The sequence below is a fragment of the Rhinatrema bivittatum genome, chromosome 3 (assembly GCF_901001135.1).
Source record: "Rhinatrema bivittatum chromosome 3, aRhiBiv1.1, whole genome shotgun sequence".
In the NCBI taxonomy this organism is placed as follows: Eukaryota; Metazoa; Chordata; class Amphibia; order Gymnophiona; family Rhinatrematidae; genus Rhinatrema; species Rhinatrema bivittatum.
The window spans coordinates 117,558,229-117,577,722 of record NC_042617.1 but is presented as its reverse complement, the minus strand read 5'-3'; the positions used below and the strand labels follow the sequence as shown (position 1 = coordinate 117,577,722).

General features: G+C 42.7%; 1 protein-coding gene across 2 annotated transcripts in view; it reads right to left on the bottom strand.

Moving 5' to 3' along the window:
- Positions 1-1,295, bottom strand: part of SPRED2 (sprouty related EVH1 domain containing 2) — a 348,637-nt gene extending 347,342 nt beyond the window's left edge. The window contains exon 1 of one of the 2 annotated variants that reach the window (XM_029593617.1): positions 761-1,295. In XM_029593617.1, the coding sequence (XP_029449477.1) occupies positions 761-786 (26 nt within the window). In that variant the 5' untranslated portion in view covers positions 787-1,295. The remainder of the gene's footprint in view (positions 1-760) is intronic. The other variant, XM_029593616.1, reaches the window with a different exon arrangement.
- Positions 1,296-19,494: the final 18,199 nt, after the last annotated feature.

Here is a 19,494-nt window from a genome sequence, read left to right as displayed (position 1 = left end):
GGAGCTGCGCCCGAGGCCGGCAGTGCCCTGGGGAGAGAGGCAGCCGCGATCTCCGCTTTCTCTCGCACACGCTGCACGGCCCAATGCTTTCCCGTGTGTGTTTGTGTCTGCTCCGGCACCGCTACACCCTCGCCCTCACCCAGGCACAGTTTGGTGTTTGTTTTGTGTCTTTTTTTTTTTTTTTTTTTATGAATGAAAATGCAGTATGCAATGAAAGCGTTTCAAGAGACGGAAAAAGAAATGGCGGATAGGGCCGGACTGCCAAATACCAGAAAGACTAATACGTGTGTAATCTCTCTCGCTTTCTATATCTATAATATATATATCGCTGCATCTATAAGAAGCAGTCGAGGGTGCAAACCGAAAGGTTACCCCCCTCTATCCGTGCAACCGCGTCTTCCACTGCATCGCACAGATTAGCGACCAACGGCGGCTCGTGCACGTCTCCCACAAAAACAAAAAAAAAAAAAAACCCAAACTAAAAAACAGTACATCCAGCAGTATGTCCCTCTCATCATCATAAAAGGCCTTTTTTTCACTGCCCCCCTCCCCCATAACTGAAACCCTCCCTCTAACCGCAAACAGACAAGCCAAAGCAAAAAATACATTAATTAAAAATCGCGCCCCCCCCCCCCAAAAAAAAAAAATCCGGCACAGAAGAAAGGTACTCGGGGCTCCCCTAAAGTAAATCCTCCCCCCGTATTGCATGCAGTAGGGACAGAAGCAGTGACGGGCACACGGCGCAGCGGGAATCACTTACTCCTCCGGTTGAGTTTCTTCGCTCATTTTCTCGTTTCACCTGGAAGAGTAATATCCAGCAGCGGGCGGCTCGGCGCGCCTCATTTTTCTCCTCACATTTCGATGCAGCGCAGCAACTTTTCGGGGGAGAGAGAGAGACAGAGAGAGGGAGGAGTGGAAGGAGGGGGGAGGGAGAAGAGGGCGGGAGGGGGGAGCGCACTGGAAGCGCCCAGGCCACTGCTCTGTAGACTCCCAGCTTTCTTTTTCCCTTTAAGTTTATGTCCTTTTTCCGTTTCCCGTTGAGCAGAGAGGGGACGCGGCTCGATCCTAGCCTCCCTTACGAGTGGTTCCACTACGCGAGAGCGGCTCGGTAGTGGCCCCGTCCGAGCCCCATCTCCCTTTACTCCATGTTGGATTCTCACACCACCACAGACAGGAGAGGAAGTTGGGCGGAAGCGATGACGTCATCCTAGCAACCAGCTGCCAGGCTGCAGGCGAGCGTGGAGGGAGCGAGGAGACGAAGGAGGGAGAAGAGGGGGGAGGGGAGGCGAGGAGCAGACATTTTTTTTTTTTTCGTTTACAGACTTTTGAGAGCTGCTGTGTGAATGAAAAAAAACAAACAAAGAACGAAAGAAGAAAGTAGTTCCCTAATCACCCCACCCCTCCCCTCCCCTCCCCATCGTGGAACACTCCTCTCCTGGGGGAAAGTGCGGGAGGGCGGCGCGAGACGCAGGTCTGGCAGGGTCGTTCGCGGACGCATACGTTATCCAGTCCCGGGGAGCCTTTTTGCAGTGACCTGGTATTAGTAGTGATATTTCAAACGAGCTTTGCCCCATTTTGTGTAACTTACAACATTGTTTTAAAAGAGTCTTTATTGTGCTTTTGAAAGAACTCATATTTCAACTTGAATTAGATGAAGTCTTCCTCTTTGCTGCATAGTACTGCTCTTTTATAAGACAAGGTTACCCGCTTTAGCTACGCCTGCTTTTACTGAACGCCCCCGCAGTAAATAGAGAAATCGCCTTACACGTCGTCGTTCTCATTTGAACTTTGTAAGGTTGTGGTGGGCTGTCACTTTTGAAAGCACTGTAAAATGAAAGCCATGTGTTGTACGAGAAAAATAGATTTCATCATCTTTTTAAGATGACACTTTTCTTGAGGTATATTTTCGAAGACGTGTATTGAAAATATTGTATAATGGGCTGCATTCAAGTTAAAGAAGGGGAAGGACCGATATCCAGTGATTTGTAAAAGCTAATGGCTAGTTTTCTTGATGAAACAAAAACGAAAGATTTGTAGCCAACTTGGTCTTTAACTCCAATACCTCTGAAATGCCATGTTTGCATTTTTTTAGTCTGGGGGTTGTATTGCTCTCATCTGTGTAGCAAAACTACACACACTTCCTTCTGTAGCCCTTTTAGCACCTGAACTTATCATCATATACAAGAAAGGGGCTTTACTAAAGGCTCTTGCTTCAGATTTGGGAGTTTTTCAGAAAGAGTAATTGTTTTGCAGAATTTATTTCATGATGTTTAGGACATTACTTTAAGAGGTGTGCATCCCCCTCTCCCGAGTCCACGACAGTCTCAGGGTGATGGGGGGAGCAGGGATTTTTTTAAATCCTTATTCGTTTTAATTATTTAGTGTCTGCTGTTTCTGAAATATGTTGATGTTTAGGACATTTTTAAAAATGTGTAATTATTGGATGTTCTATTTGCCAGCAGTTTTGAGATTTAGTATTCTGATTGATGTTTTATGTTTCTTGATTGTATTGTTGTATGAGGAATGGTTTTTGTTTTTACTTTTCCATTGTTGCACTGCATACAGAGTTTGGCTTGCTGCAGTTTTCATTTCAGTTTCTGTCTGCGTGTTTCTGTTTATATTTTATGTTCTCTCTATTCTGTATTAGGTAAGGATCTAGCTATTCTGAATGTGAAACCTTGTTTTAGAAGGTTTATGCTAAGTATGGTAGTGTGATGTGTGTCACTTTGAGCTGTCTGGGTGTGGGATGTCTGTGACTGTAGTGTGATCAGTTTGCCTGTGTCTCTGAATGTTGTGTGTCTGGTTATGAGGTATCTGCATTTCTTTGTATGACTGTGTCGTGATGTGGAAGTCTCTCTCTTTGGGAAGAGCTCAGTAACCCACAATCCAGTGGGAGCACTGAGAGGAGAGGATCATCTTGCTGGTGGCTGAAAGAAATCAGTAAATTTTGCTTGGGAAATTCTTTAAAAATATTGGGAAGAAGTAAAGTATTGAGGTATATTATTTAGTGTGTTTGTGTTTTAAATAGTCAGTAAGGTAGATAATAAACAGAAGTTAGTGTCTTAATATTTCCCAACTCTCCCACCCACCCCTAGCTTATCATTTAATTTATAGGCAGTTGCCACTTTCACACTAAAAAAAAAAAAAAAATCAGCCTTTTAACTTCACTTCACAAATTCCCCACACCTTATTGAGAGTTTGATCATTCCTTTGTAGGCCACTACCAGATATATAGTGAATACACTAATATATTTAAAGGTCCCTAAATAGACACATTCCTACTCCCATAGCAACCTAACACTTAACTAGGAACTGAACAAATTTGAGATGAAGGCAGCAGTCCAGCAGCAAGAATGGAGCCTCCCAGTCTTTTGCATCGAGTGTCACGTATGATGTTTTATACCTGCTGCTAAGAAGTTGTACGTGTGCACCTGATGCAAAGAGCTCCTGTCTCTCAGAGAACGAGTCCGATCACTGGAGGCTAGAATTGCAGACCTGGAGGAGCTGAGGCAGACAGAGAGGTATATAGATAAGACCTTCAGGGACATAGTAGCCAAGTCCCAACTTCAAACTGGCAGTCCTGGTGCTGCCTTGGAGGAAGAACGTCTCATGATCAGAGAGCATCAACCTGGTGCAGCAGGAAAGGATTATAATACGTAGCAAGGACCTGCTCTCTAGGCGGCGCATTGTCCTCTCACACCGAGGATGTTCTCTCAGGGCTGGAGGGAAGGGTTAGGTCGGCCATCATAGTTGGTGATTCGATTATTAGGAATGTAGATAGCTGGGTGACTGGTGGGTATGAGGATCGCCTGGTAACATGCCTACCTGGTGCAAAGGTGGCGTGTATTTTGGTGCGTGGAGCGGTGGCCAGTGGATTTGTTAGGCGGATGGGATCACAAGGAATATTACGTTTCTTGAGCTGTTTCCAATAGTAGTGGCACTAACCATTTGGGGGAATAGACTTCAGAACAAAAAAGTGGTTTTCTGGTGCGACAACTTGGGGGTCGTTCAAGTGATCAACAAGCAGTCCACCAATGTCCACATGTTTCGGTGTTATTAAAGGAGCTGGTATTTCTGTGTTTGAAATGGAATGTAACTATCACAGCTAGACATGTCCCGGGTAACTTGAACTTGATTGCCGATGCTCTTTCTCGTTTCAAGTGGGACGTCTTCAGGGATTTGGCGCCACAGGCGAGTTGGAAGGGAGAGCCATTCCCAGAGCACCTTGGCAGGCGGACACGTGGAGCTTGATTCAGCAATCCATGGCATCGGCTACGTGGAAATCATATTTGGCAGGCAGAGGATTGGTGTCTCGATTCTTGCAGAGTTTGGGATGGAGGGGAGGGGCTGTCTGTGAAAGCGATGTGGTCCAGTTTATTTTGTGGGCGAAAGGGGCTGGTTATTCGCTGGCGTCTGTGCATGCAAAGCTGGCGGGTTTTTCCTTTTTTCAGAAATTGGAAGGTTGGGGAAATCCGTCCAGTAGTTTCTTGGTGAAGCGGGGGATGGGGAGGGGAGGAGAGAAAGGAGGGGACAGCCGGCGACCCATCAGGTACGCGGATCTGTTGCGCTTAACCGAGCAAGTGGAGGCAGTTTTCTGGTCTCGGTACGAGGTAGTGCTGTTTAGAGCAGCATTCTCATTGGCGTTTTTCGGAGCAATGAGGGTCAGTGAGTTGGTGGCAAGATCCAATGCAAGCGCAAAAGGGGCGGGGTTGCAAGCTCAAGATGCATGGGTTTATGAGCATAGGGTGACTTTGTGCATTCGCAGATCTAAGACGGACCAAAGGGTAAAAGGGCAGTGGATTTTGTATCGGGCGCGCGACAAGCTGGCTTTTCCGGTGTGGGGTACGCAGGCATTCGTACGAGTGAGGCTGGCTGTTCAGGGCTCTTTTTTGATACACGAGGATGGTTCACCACTAACCGTTTTTCAATTTTCACAGGTGTTGAGGAAGGTTGTGGAGGGGTTAGGTTGGGAGGCCGAGTACTACACGCCACATTGTTTCCGCTTTGGAGCAGCAACAACTGCTGCGGAGATGGGGTGGAGGAAATCAGGGGTCTATCGGTCTTATGTGCAGAATCGAGGAGGGAAGAAGTGGATGGGGATAGGGGTGGCAGTGCCAATGGTTAATTGTTTTCTTTTCTCTGCAGAATTGGAAGGGGTGTCATGCAGTGGTGAATGCGCTTGGGTCGTGGGCCATTCCTTCATTCACTGGGCGCAGCAGAGAGCAGCGAAGCATTCGTATGGAACAAATTTGAACCTGGATATTGGAAAGTGGACAGTTCATTGGTTTAGTAGGCAGGGCATGCTTTGGGGGGAACTGCTATCTTTCCCGCAGGAGCTGGTACAAAGTTCGGGTGTTCCAAGGCTTTTGATTATTCATCTGGGTGGAAATGACATTGGGAAGATGTCGGGAATTGGTTGCACACATGAGAAAAGACTTGGCTTATATTATAAATGAGATGCCAGAGTCAAGGGTGAGTTGGTCGGACATCATAGTAAGGATTCGACATCATACGGAGGCCTTGTGGCGCTGGGGTGTTAAGAAAGTGAATCGCCAAATTGGCAAGTGGCTGATAAAATAGGGCGGTTTCTGGGTGAGGTATGACTGGTCGTGGGAAGTGTTGGGAGGTTTATTCCGGGGCATCTTTCGGACATTGGCATCGACATATTCAATAATGCTCTGCAGGAAGGATTTGAGCAGCAAATGTGAAAGGTGCAGGGTCGCAGTGGGGGAACAAAGGCTGCCATAGGCGGCCTTTGTTTGTGGCGGAAAACCCAAGCCCCTAAGTGGTAATCTGTTTATTGTATTGTTAAGGACATTGGAGGGGTGGGAATAATCTTGTGTAGTTTTGGGGGCTGCTACACGGGAAGGCCTATGAGCAAGGGGGGATCCAATGCTCAGGCCGTGCAATTACCCTCGCTGGGGCAGCAGCGGAGTAAGAGATGGGGGAGCGTCGACATAGTCTTACCACTGGGTCGCGATGGTAAGTGAAGTGGGGCAAGAAGGAGGGGGAGGGAATATGCTTTTGGTGCTTATTATATAACAAGATCAAGGGGGCCCGGGTTATGTTTGTAATAAACTGCGGCCTTGTTTTAAAGCCATATCAGATGTTCTGTGTTTTTGTATACGAAGGGGGGCAAGTGGGAGCGTGCTGCTGGTCTTGCTTCTCTATGTTAGTGTAAAACATTGATAAGGCAGGCTAAGAGAGAATTTGAAATGAATTTGACCGCAGAGGCAAAAACTCATAATAAAAACTTTTTTTTTTAATTCTTTATTTATCAGTTTTAACTTTACAAAGCCATCAATTTTGCAAATACAGAAAAACACAGATAGGATGGAAAAGGAAAATACCTATGTTCTATATACATTACAACATATAAGCAATAATATTTAAACTTCCATCCTTCTTAAATTTATAAATCAATATACAATAAACTTGCATGAGTTTTTAGGATCTGAAATTATAGAGAGTGTCTAATAAAAGAATAATTCATTTTTTTAAACAATAAGGCCGACATCTAACAACCACTTATCTTTTACGTATTAATGGGAGAGGATGTAAGGGGAGTTTTAGATGTAAGAAAACTTTTTAATTGCTGAAAAGTGAAGAATATATTGACTTCTGCTCGTTTCTTTAAGATACACTTACAAGGAAACTTTAATTTAAAAGTATAACCCAACGTAATAGCCTGTTGGTGAAGGGTTAAAAATTCCCTACGCCTTTCCTGGGTGATAGGAGACAAATAGGAAACAGTTTTACATTTTCATTATAGAAAACAGTAGGAAACTTCCTAAAGTAATTTTTCATTGTTAACTGAACATCCAGCAATGATATTAACGAAACCAATAACGTAGCCCTGTCTATTACTTCTTTTGCCGAATCTTCTAAAAATTCAGTTAAATTTTCCTGTATATTTACTCTATTTGCTGTTGAAATTACTTTAGGCAAAAAGAAACATTTATTTATAGCAGGTAAATTTTCTTCCTCAAAACAAAGGACTTCCTTCATAAATCTTTAAAGAAATATATGGGTTTTCACCCAAAACTCGTGGAAAATTTAAAATCCTTACGTTTAAGTGTCTAGCGGCATTTTCTAATGTTTCCACTCTTCTTGCAATGAATTGGTTATCTTTAACCACTGCAGCTTTAAACTTTACATTTTCTTGCTCCTTTTCCTCCAGTTTCACAATTTTCCTTGAAACTTGATCAAGTTTCTTCTGAAATTCAGACAAATTTTGGGAGCCTTGAGATGCCAATAACACCACTTTTTCGCTTAGTCGATTTACATAATAAAAACTTTTTAAAATATATCTGAAGCAGCAAGAAACCTGCGAGGGAGTCATTTGGACCTTTAGATGACGGAGGGGTTAAAGGGGCTCTTAGGAAAGATAAGGCCATTGCAGAAAGACTAAATGAATTCTTTGCCTCCGTGTTTACTAATGAGGATGTTGGGGAGATACCGGTTCTGGAGATGGTTTTCAAGGGTGATGAGTCAGACGAACTGAACCAAATCACTGTGAACCTGGAAGATGTAGTAGGCCAGATTGACAAACTAAAGAGTAGCAAATCACCTGGATTGGATGTTATGCATCCCAGGGTTCTGAAGGAACTAAAAAATGAAATTTGAGATCTATTAGTTAAAATTTGTAACCGATCATTAAAATCATCCATTGTACCTGAAGCCTGGAGGGTGGCCAGTGTAACCCCAATATTTAAAAAGGGCTCCAGGGGCGATCCGGGAAACTATAGACCAGTGAGCCTGACTTCAGTGCTGGTCAAAATAGTGGAAATTATTCTAAAGATCAAAATCACAGAACATATAGAAAGACCGTTTAATGGAACAAAGTCAGCATGGATTTACTCACGGCAAGTCTTGCCTCACAAATCTGCTTCATTTTTTTTGAAGGAGTTAATAAACATGTGGATAAAGGTGAACCAGTAGATGTAGTGTATTTGGATTTTCAGAAGATGTTTGACAAAGTCCCTCATGAGAGGCTTCTAAGAAAACTAAAAACTCGGGATAGGAGGAGATGTCCTTTCGTAGATTACAAACTGGTTAAAAGAAGGGAAACAGAGAGTAGGATTAAATGGACAATTTTCTCAGTGGAGGGGGTGGGCAGTGGAGTGCCTCAGGGAGCTCTACTGGGACCCGTGCTTTTCAATATATTTATAAATTATTTGGAAAGGAATACGACGAGTGAGGTAATCAAATTTGCTGATGATACAAAATTATTTAGAGTAGTTCAATCACAAGCAGATTGTGGTAACTTACGGGAAGACCTTGTGAGACTGGAAAATGGGCATCCAAATGGCAGATGAAATTGAATGTAGACAAGTGCAAGGTTTTGCATATAGGGAAAAATAACCCATGCTGTAGTTACATGATGTTAGGTTCTATATTATTGAAATTGTCGGCTCAATGTGCTGTGGTAATCAAAAAAGCAAACAATGTTAGGAATTATTAGGAAGAGAATGGTGAATAACACGGAAAATGTCATAATGCTTCTGTATCACACCATGGTGCGACCGCACTTGAGTACTGTATACAATTCTGGTCTCCGCATCTCAAAAAAGATATAGTTGCCCTGGAGAAGGTACAGAGAAGGGTGACCAAAATGATCAAGGGAATGGAACAGCTCCCCTATGAGGAAAGGCTGAGGAGGTTGGAGAAGAGACAGCTGAGGGGGGATATGATAGAGTTCTTTAAAATCATGAGAGGTCTAGAACGGGTAGATTTGAATCAGTTATTTACTATTTCAAATAATAGGACTAGGAGGCACTTCATGAAGTTAGCAAGTAGCAAATTTAAAACTAATCGGAGAGAATTAGTTTTTCACTCAACGCACAATTTTGCTCTGGAATTTGTTGCCAGAGGATGTGGTTAGTGCAGTTAGTGAAACTGGGTTTAAAAAAGGTTTGGATAAGTTCTTGGAGGAGAAATCCATTAACTGCTATTAATCAAGTTGACATAGGGATTAGCCGCTGCTATTACTGGCATCCGTAGCATGAGACTAGTGTTTGGGTACTTGCCAGGTACTTGTAGCCTGGTTTGGCCACTGTTGGAAACAGGATACTGGGCTTGATGGACCCTTGGTCTGATCCAGTATGGCAATTTCTTATGTTCTTAGATATATTACCTTACACAGAGAATGTAGAGATTTCTCACCATCTATATACTTGACTAGGAAAGAAGGAGTAATTTGAGTCTCCTAGCCAAGAAAGTCATTGGGGATTGGTAAGTTAAGACTTTTGGACATTTCAAAACTAATTTAAGGAATGTGTAATGCTTTCAGTCACTGAATTGCATGGGGGTATTTATAAGAAGGAGAGATTTTTCAGTGTTTGTATACTCATTGTGTAGTAGAATAATTATTGAAAGCTGTATGTTTGAGTGTGGGTTTGATTTGAACTTCTAGCCCTTAGTATACTTAAAAAAGAGATTCAGTGTACATCACCATTTTATACGGGTGTGGCAGTACAACATTCCTACCAAATGTGTTTTGTAGTATTCATTTTGTAGTAAGCATTGCAGTTGTATCTGACTATCTAATGGTTATCAAAACTGCTTTTCATGTGAAGATGTAAATTAATTTCTAGCAGTTCATCCAGCGAGGAGAATATGGTATAATGGTTGCCTTATTGCGCAAAAAAAGAGTGGTGGGAATGAAACGAGTTAGCATTCTGAAAATCTATAGCATATGTAAGTAGAGGCAAAGGTTAGTATAATATATCACATTTCTGGAACCTATTTATTTATTTAGGCATTTTTATATACTGTCATTCCAAAAGAAGATCACAATGGTTTACAGTCAGCCTTAAAATTCTTGGTCAGCGTTGTTTTTTTTTATTTATTTATTTTTTTCACTTCAGGTTTAGTTCTTACTGTTCACCTTTTTCAGATTGGACCTGTCAAGCTGCTACACCCACCACTTTAGTGATTGCTATGGTGCCTTCTAATATGTTGTATCCTGGCATGGATGGATTCCTTTTTTAAAAACGAGAGTAATAAATCCAAATATTTTATGTATATATAAATTATATTCTATGACTCATATAATAATAATAAACATACTAGAATAATAAAAGCAAATGAAAAAAAAGTAAAAGGCTTTTCTTGAGTGAGAAGATACAGAAGCTGATTTGAGTGTTGACCCTCACTAACGAGCAACCTATTTTTGTGTCATAGGCTTCTGCTATTTATGTTTACACAACAGCACAAACTGTGACACATTACTGCTCACAGTGTTTGTCAGGAATTGATGATGAGACTATAAGCGGTGAAGCAATACCACCTTGGAATCACAAACTATGCAATTATTCACTTTACCCTGAGGGTACAAACATGCTTTCACTTTGAGCTTAACAATCCTAGCAACACAACTGTTCTACTGGAATCTGCTCTTGAGAAGACTGAGTTTCTATATAGGAAATTTCAGCAATAGTTACTCTGGAATGCTCGCTTTCATCACTCTGTTCAGAACATCAACACTTCAGTTCTTCATCTCAGGATATTGCCAAAATATAGCCATGCTGGGACTTCAGTTTTATCCTTGAACTGTTTTTTGTTTGGTTTTTTTTTACTATATATATGGTTTTCATCAGTTTCATAAAATAACAAAAGGTTGACAGGAAATATATCCAGGAGATTAATAATCAGTAATGATATCTTCTAGATATTAGACAAATGAGATAGATAAATTAACCCCTCAAAAATTAAATTCCAAAATAAAAGGGGCAGGTCAAGCCTTATCAAAACCCAAGGAAATGTATAAAAAACCATAAGTGACTTGTAAAACATAATCTAATTATATATATATACCCCAACCAGCAATCAAGATAGAATGCTCACATTAAATTCCCTCTTCTCTACAAACTTCCTCAATTGATCAGGATCCCAACAGGAAAAACGGTTGCTCCAAGTAGGAAACTTTAGAAAAAAGTCTGTCCGCAGAGACAAAAATCACTACTGGAAGCTCAAAAAGGATCTTTATTTGGCTTGGCTCTCCTTACTCAAGTCAAGATAAATTCTGGCCTTATCACCATTGAACATACAGCCCTTATTATAAAAAAATGAACCAGTTCTTTTTTTTTTTTTTTTTAGGTTTTATTTATTCTTCTAATATTTCTTTATTATTCTATGGTTTATAGAATGTAACAACTTAAAAAAATATATTTATAAGCATTTGATATTCCACCTTTTCTGGATTAGACAACTCTGAGCTTTTTTTGCGTCTGCATGATCTCAAGATGGTGAATGATATCTCAACTAGATTATTGGAACTCTATATTGGGCTTCCAAAATTTGATAGGTAGCCAGCAAGCAGCACAAAACGCATCTGCAAGGGTCATGACAGGGAGCTCAGTAGGCTTCACCTTTGTTATACAACTTACATTGGCTCCCTGTTTGAATACCAATCAATTTTAAATTATTAATTTTAGGATTTCGAGCCCTGACAGGCAGTGGCCTTATTTATTTGAAGGAAGAGTTGAATAGAGTGTAGGAAAAGAGAATACTATGTTCTAATCTTGAAATTAAATTAGAAATTCCATCTATTAAACCCATGGTAAAAACTAGAATCATGGCTCTGTCCTCAGGTATGATTCCATTGTTATGGAACTTATTACTAGTTTATTTGAAATTTTGTTTTTGAATTATATGTTGTTTCATTAACAATTAAAAACCTGGCTAATCAGTCAATTAAGTTACTGAGAAGTGAGTACTGCCTGCCTCTGCTAAAGCTTTAGTGGTGATTAGCTCCAACCCAATAGTATAACAAAGGTACCATTTTTCTAATCCTGGGACTGATGCTAGAGGCTTCAACACATCCCTACCAGCTTGACTGCACCTTTCCAGTTGTGCTCCAGATAATTACCAGTAGGGCTGTGCAGACCCAAAATATTTGGTTCAGTTAGTTTTTTCATTTTGGGGATTTTTTTTTTTTTTTTAATGTTGAGTCGGTTCCTTTTAATTTTATTTTTGGTTTGGTTCATTTGACAAGTCAAAAAAAATTAAGCAATCCCACCCCCCCAAACTGAAAATTAAAAAATATGGGCCTTTGCCAGCACCAAGCCTTAGGATCCAGGCCCGATCTGAAACCTAGACCCAGTCTGAGGTCTGGTCCTATTGCTGAGACCTAGGTCTGTTGCCAAGGTCTGGCCCAAGGCCTGGTTATGTCACAAGACCTAGGTCCAGCATCGGTGCCCAGCATAAAGCCTGGTCCCATCTCCTAGGCCTAGATCCAAGGTCCAGCTCAAGGCTTGGTCCCATTGCCTAGAACTAGGCCTGGCCTAGCCAAGGCCTGATTCTGCCGCCAAGGCCTAGAACCAGGCTTCCAGATGTCGACATCTTCACTCTTTGGAAAAATGATGCCATCCACTTGAAGGAATATTTAACCTAGTGAAAGTTACCTATGTCGCAAATGTTATTGCTGTGAATTGCCAATTATAATTTCCCACCAACAATGAGATTTTTAACCAACAATAAATATTTTGAAGGAAGGGGTGATGGTTTCATATCAATATTCAGCGTACCCACCCATGGAGTCTCAGACAATCTGTTCTTTAATCATTAACTCACCACCTCCATTCTATATTTAATTGTAAAACTCATCTTTTAATATGTTCTTATAATGCAACATGTGGCAATAAAATTTAATTTCATCTAAGTATTTTTTGAAAATTTTTTATAACTTTTAATATGTGCACAAGAGTCTGTTTCTCACACCACCTGCAATCTTGTTCTTTGCTCTTATTTATTTATTTATTTTATTTTAAGTCTTTTCTATACCGTCGTTTGGTGGGGACTGTCACAACGGACTGTCACAACAGTAATGATACTACAATTTGTCCATTTACATAGGTGCCATAAGGTTCGGTAACATAGTTTGTTATCAATGTTCGTTGTTAAATGTGATTAATCATGTCCGAGTCTTTCCTTCTCAGTTTTAAGTACAGAACTAATTTTACAAATGTAACTTATCCATTAGTGATGGTGCACTATATATTAAAAACTACACACTTAGTGAGTTTCTGCAGTGTGTATGGTTGTTTAATTGTTTGTGCTTTGCCCATCCCTGGCTTCTATTCTCCCTTCTCTTTTTGGAAAGCTTGTTTAAATAGCCAGGTTTTTAAACTTTTTCTAAAGGTTTTGCTGTCTCTTTGTAACCTTTAAATCCAAGGGCATGAAGTTCCATAGTATGGGTCCTGCCAATGATAGCGCCCTTTCTCTTACTTGTGTTAGTCTTGCCGTTTTGACTGATGGTATAGTCAGGAGAGCTTTGTTTGCTGACCCTAGGTTTCTGTTAGGGACGTGTACTCGAAGGGCTATATTTAACCAGTCTGTGTTTTCGTTATGTATTAACTTATGTATGGTGCACAATGTTTAATCAATGAATACTCCTCTGTTATTTCTTAAATGAACAATGTCAATGCTATACTTAGCTCTTGGTTAATACTTCAGTCTTTCTTGTTTTTTTGTTGTAAAATATCCGACTTGTACAAGTTTCGGCAACCAGCCTTCTTCAGGAATCGTTGTCTTAAAACACTTTATGAAATCAAAAGATGTCAGTCGTACATTCCATTTTTATCTTTACTGTCTGAAGTAATGTGGTATAACAAACATCCTCAGAGCATCCTCGATGTAACAAATTTCCTCTGCGCATCTTTGTGGCGGATACTCAAACTGATTTCTCTTTGGCTATTTAAAGTCACCTGGATTTCCTAGAATAACCTATCTTCTTCCTTTTAAGTGCAGCACGATCACTATATCTTGCCCCCTTATAAGCTTTTTTTATGGCACTTCTGGGATATCTTAGCTCCTCAAACCGTTGACTCAGTATCCTCGCCTGATGTTCAAATTCTGGTAAAGTGGTAGAAATTCATCTTATACGGAAAAATTGCAATGCAGGCAATCCCCGTTTAAATGACATTGGATGATGACTTTCGTACCTCAATAAATTGTTTCGATCAGTCTCTTTCCTGTTGACAGTGGTACTTATTTCCTTCCCTTTTACTCTTATTTGGACATCCAAATATATTTGTTCACTACTCTGAGTGTGAGTGAATTTCAAATGAACATCAACTGTATTGATCCAAATCATAAACTCTTACAGTTGCATCTCAGTCCTTCTCCATACGAAGAAAACATCATCTATATATCGACAATAATGTTCGATATATACCCACCATTTTGAGGTGTAGATAAATCGTGCCTCAAATTCAGCAACGTATAAATTTGCGACGGAAGGTGCTAAGGATGATCCCATTGGGATCTCATGATCTTGATGGTACACTATTTCCTTAAATACAAAATAGCTATTGAATAGAACCAATTTTGTCAACGTTGTCAAAATCTCCATAGTCATTCTACGAGGACCAACGTGGTAAATCAATTTTTCCTTCACTACATTGAATGCTGCCTGCTGTGGTATCTGAGTATATAGTGATTGGATGTCCATAGTGACAAGCAAAGTAGAACCTTCAATTAAATTGATCGCAGCCGATTTCTTCAAAAAATGAATTGTATCTTTGAGATAGGATGTTTGGGGTTTTTTTACTACCAACGGTTGCAAATACTGATCTACAAAGATTGCCAGAGGCTCGAGTATGGACCCATTTAAAGAAACTATGGGCCTAATAGGTGGATCGATGAGGTTTTTATGAATCTTAGGTATGGCATACATTAAAGAACGGATGGTCTGCGACTCCATGGGTGGGTACGCTGAATATTGATATGAAACCATTACCCCTTCCTACAAAAAATTTATTGTTAGTTAAAAATCTCATTGTTGGTGGGAAATTATAATTGGCAATTCACGGCAATAACATTTGCGACATAGGTAAATTTCACTAGGTTAAATATTTTTATATTGAAAGTATATTGGAACCTGATGTAGTGATGGGGTTGAAAGAAAGTAATCCACTTGAAGGATGCATTGTAATGACATCGCCACAGCACCCTCCTTTGGAGAATTTGACACTGTTTTGATGTATGGCCATTATTATTATTATTATTTAAAGGTTTTTATATACCGATTGCCGTTTGCACATCGTATCAGTTTACAAAGAAAACAGTGCAATTAAAATGGAGCATAAATTGTTTTCCTGTTTCATATGCCTGGAGGAAGTGCTCCCAGGACTGCCTTGGGACGCTAAGGGACCCTCTGTTTGCGAGGAACCGCTGGAAAAACACATGCCACTGGGCCATTCAGTGACTCTGAGATTTCTTTTGGCGCCTTTGCCTCACAGACAGGATACGCTTTGGTTTAGCCTAGACACCGGCCATTGCCAGTATCTAATATGCTATCGCCCTAGGGCGCTGGCGGTCTCAAAGGGTGGGGCGCCCTTTCCTAGGGACGCCATTTCATGTTTGGCTTCTTCTTAGCGCAGGCCCTGCCCGTCTCACGCTGTTTGGGAGACCCCCGCGAATTTTCCAAGAAAAAAAAAAGAAAGAAAGACAGTTAAAACCCCTGGAACCTCGAGGTTCGCCAACTGCTGCTGAGGGAGAGGCATTTCTCATGAACATTGCACCTACAGTGGGATGATGCCATACTTCTGATTGAAATGCTTCCTGGGATGTGGGGTTTTGAAGATGTACAGGTTTACTGTTGATTTTGCTGTTGTTGCTATTGCATGATGTTGCCGACTTGGGAGGAGGGGGAGTACAACGCGTCTTTAACGTGCTCCTACTTTTCCCTTTCAGGGGATTGGGTTGACTATTGAGGATTATAGGGGATTAAGAGGGATGAGGATTCAGGGAAGTATGTGGGTGAGGGGGGGGGAGGGGAAAGGGGTAACTGAGGGGGCGGGTGGGAGGGGGAGGATAGGGGGGGGCTGGGTGGATTGCCATAATACTCTCTTTTTCTGTTTTGTGGTTCAAATGTGATTCTAAGTGTTGGAATGGTGTTCAGCGAGTCCGAATGTATGTCTCTGACAGGGCACAGAGGGTCGGGGAGGGTCGAGAGGAGAGGGCCGGGCTGGGGGCCTTCTCTCCCCAATCATTCACGTGTGTGGGGTTCCCCTGGAACCATAACGTGTACATCAGCTTCTCTTTACCTAGCTAATGGTAAATCTGGTTTCCTGGAATGTTAATGGGTTGGGCACCCCAATCAAACGCAGTAAAGTACTGGCCCGCCTTAAAAGGCTTCGTGCGGACATAGTCTGTCTGCAGGAGACCCACCTAACGGCGGTGGAGAGCCAGAAACTCAGGAGAGACTGGGTAGGTAGGTGTGAATATGCGGCGGCAAAAAACCGAAAGGGAGGAGTCGCAATCTTAATTAGTGCCGCCGCAAATATGCAAGTGACCCAAACCTTCTCTGATGACGATGGTCGCTATATCATTTTATTAGGCACCTGGGATAGCAAGCCCGTAACAATATGCTCGATATATGCCCCAAATGCCTATTCGCATTCTTTTTTTACTAAACTGGGTAACCTGCTCCACCTTCATGCGCAAGGCACGTTGTATGTGGCGGGGGACTTTAACACCGTGCACGACCCTTCCTTGGACAAAAACACGCCGAACTGTGCCCCGGCTGGCAAGACTAAGCGTGGGGTAGCATATCTCTGCCACCACCTAGATTTACTTGATGTATGGAGAACTCTGCACCCCACTGAGAGGGACTATACACACCTGTCTAGGTCCCACAACACGCACTCTAGAATAGATTATATCTTAGTCTCCCAGCACGCCTTTTTTGCAGTTAAGGCAGCAATTATAGAAGCACCATCTATCTCTGATCATACCCCAGTATCAGTGCAGATGCAGGCTCATTCCTCAGTTCCCCATTCTCGGATGTGGCGATTTCCGGCCTTCCTTAAAGATGACCTCAAGTTTCAACAGTTCCTTAAAGACAAATGGAAGGAGTATGCCTTCCATAATCGACAGCATCTAGATACGCCACATCTGTTTTGGGAGGCAGCCAAAGCAGTCCTTCGAGGAGAATTGATCTCCTACGTTCATACCCGCACTAAGCAAATCAATCAATCTATTTTGCAGCTGGAGACTCAACTGCGAGATAAGAAACAGGCCATGCTAAGCCACCCCACTGATAGCACCCGGGCAACCTACTATGGTGTGCTGGGAAGGCTCAACACTTTATTAGATAAGAGAGCCCAGGCGTACGTATGGAAGGGACAGCAGATGTTTTTCCGGTTTGGGAACAGGCCAGGGCGCCTACTGGCAAAACTTACCAGATCCTGCCGCCCGAAGTCCTTTGTAGCTAGCTTAAAAGACTCTGGGGGAGTGAATAGGACGACAGAGGTGGAAATCAGTGAAGTCTTCCGGGTGTTTTACAGTACTCTTTACGCCTCAGAAGTATCCGGGGAGGAGGCAGCGGAAGTAGAATTTTTTCGGGACCTCCAGCTACCAGTACTCACCGCCTCCCAACGGGAGTTTTTGAATAGGCCATTGCAGATATACGAAATTGAACAAGCCATACGCACAGCCAAAACAGGTAAATCACCCGGGCCCGATGGCTTCTCATATGAGTTCTACAAGTTACTCTCGTCATTTATCTGTTCCCCACTTGCTAACTATTATGCAGCAGGGATTACCCACAATCAGTTCCCAACCGCATTTAACGAGGCCCATATTATAGTATTACCCAAGCAAGGAAGGGACCCCTCAAGCCCAGCCTCGTACCGACCTATTTCATTACTCAACTGCGATTACAAAATTTTAGCAAAGATACTAGCAGACAGACTGAGTATCTTTTTACCCCGTTTGATTTCACCCCCCCAGGCGGGGTTTGTAAAAGGCCGCAAACCTAATGCAAATATTATAAAATTGTTAACAGCCATAGCCCTCTGTCAGCGACACAATATCCCGGCCTTAGCCATAGGCTTGGACTCGGAGAAAGCTTTTGACCGAGTAGAATGGAGATACCTAATTTCCGTCCTCCAACGTTTTGGTATTCAAGGGGATTTTCTCACCTTCCTCCAATTATTATACCATAATCCCTTTTCTCGCATCATGGTAAATGGGTGTCTTTCTGGCGAAGTACCGGTTCAGAGAGGGGTCAGACAGGGTTGTCCCTTATCCCCTTTGTTATACATCCTGTCCCTAGACCCCCTCTTACGGAAGCTACTCGTCACCCCCCAGGTGATTGGGGTGGGGGGCCCCGTGCATGTCTTTAAAATAGCGGCCTTTGCGGACGACCTACTCGTCTTTATTACTGAACCCAGAGTGTCCCTACCAGTGGTATTGCGTATTCAGAACCAGTTCGGCTACTTTGCGGGCTTGAAAATTAACTGTACAAAATCGGAAGCCTTAGATGTCACGGGGGCCGTTCGCGCGACGTGGAGGGGCGATTTCCCACTGCGATGGGCGGAGGAGGCGCTTACCTATCTGGGGATTCGAATCCCTAGACGGAGTGGTCGTTTATATGGAGCTAACATACCGCCATTGATTCAATCCACACGGGCGACTCTGCGGAGATGGCAGTCGCTCCCTTTGTCTTTGGAAGGGCGGATACAGCTTTACAAAATGGTGCTCATACCAAAATGGTTATACCTGTTACAGACAGCTCCTCTCTGGATTACTAAATCTGATCATAGACTGCTTCAGAGAGCTCTGCGCGAGTTTTTGTGGCGAGGGAGGCGAGCTCGTATACCCTTACAAGTTTTGATGAGCCCCAGGGGGGGGGGAGGCCTTGACTGCCCGAACCTGGAATCGTATAACTTGGCTTGTTGCCTGCGACACATAAAGGATTGGATTAATGCCACTTCCTTGTTGACCCCATACTCATGCCTGTTGGAATGGATGGAGGTAACCTCTCTGAATCCCCTGCTACAACTGCCCCTGTCTCAATTTCCGGCACACGTCAGGACTCTGGAGCTGGTAATTTCAAACAGAGCAGCCTGGCGCCTTCTGTGTAAGCTGTGTGCTGCCCCGACCATGCACACACCGTTGCTCTCCATAGTGGGTCACGACCTGTTTCCACCGGGCCGGGAGGGTGGTGTGTTCCAACGATGGGGGAGGTTGGGCATTAACCATATCTCGGATGTGCTAACTGGTAGCGGGGACGGCATTTTACCTTTCTCAGAACTCCAAAGCCGATATCAGTTGGGAACAGCCGACACCTACGCTTATTTGCAGTTGGCTCACTTTCTACACACCTCCAGACCTCAGATAATGGAGACTCCTAATACTAGGCGGGTTCGAGAGACACTACTGAAGAGGAAGGGGGGGAAAACAACTGTCTCTGGGTATTATAAAGCAGTGCGAGACCTTGCCAGCCAGCCACCCTTGAGCCCCCTATTTCATAGATGGCAGGCTTGGCCCCTTTTCTCCTTAACGTATGCAGAATTCGCCTCCTGTTTCGCAAATGTGGGTCTGATAACTGAAAATGTTTTGTTGAGAGAGGTGCAGTACAAGTTTCTTTGGCAGTTCTATATTACCCCAGAGCGAGCCCACCAAATGAGGATTACGCAATCTCCGGCCTGCCAAAAATGCTTACAGGCTGTCAGTGGGTACTCTCATTGTTTTTGGGATTGT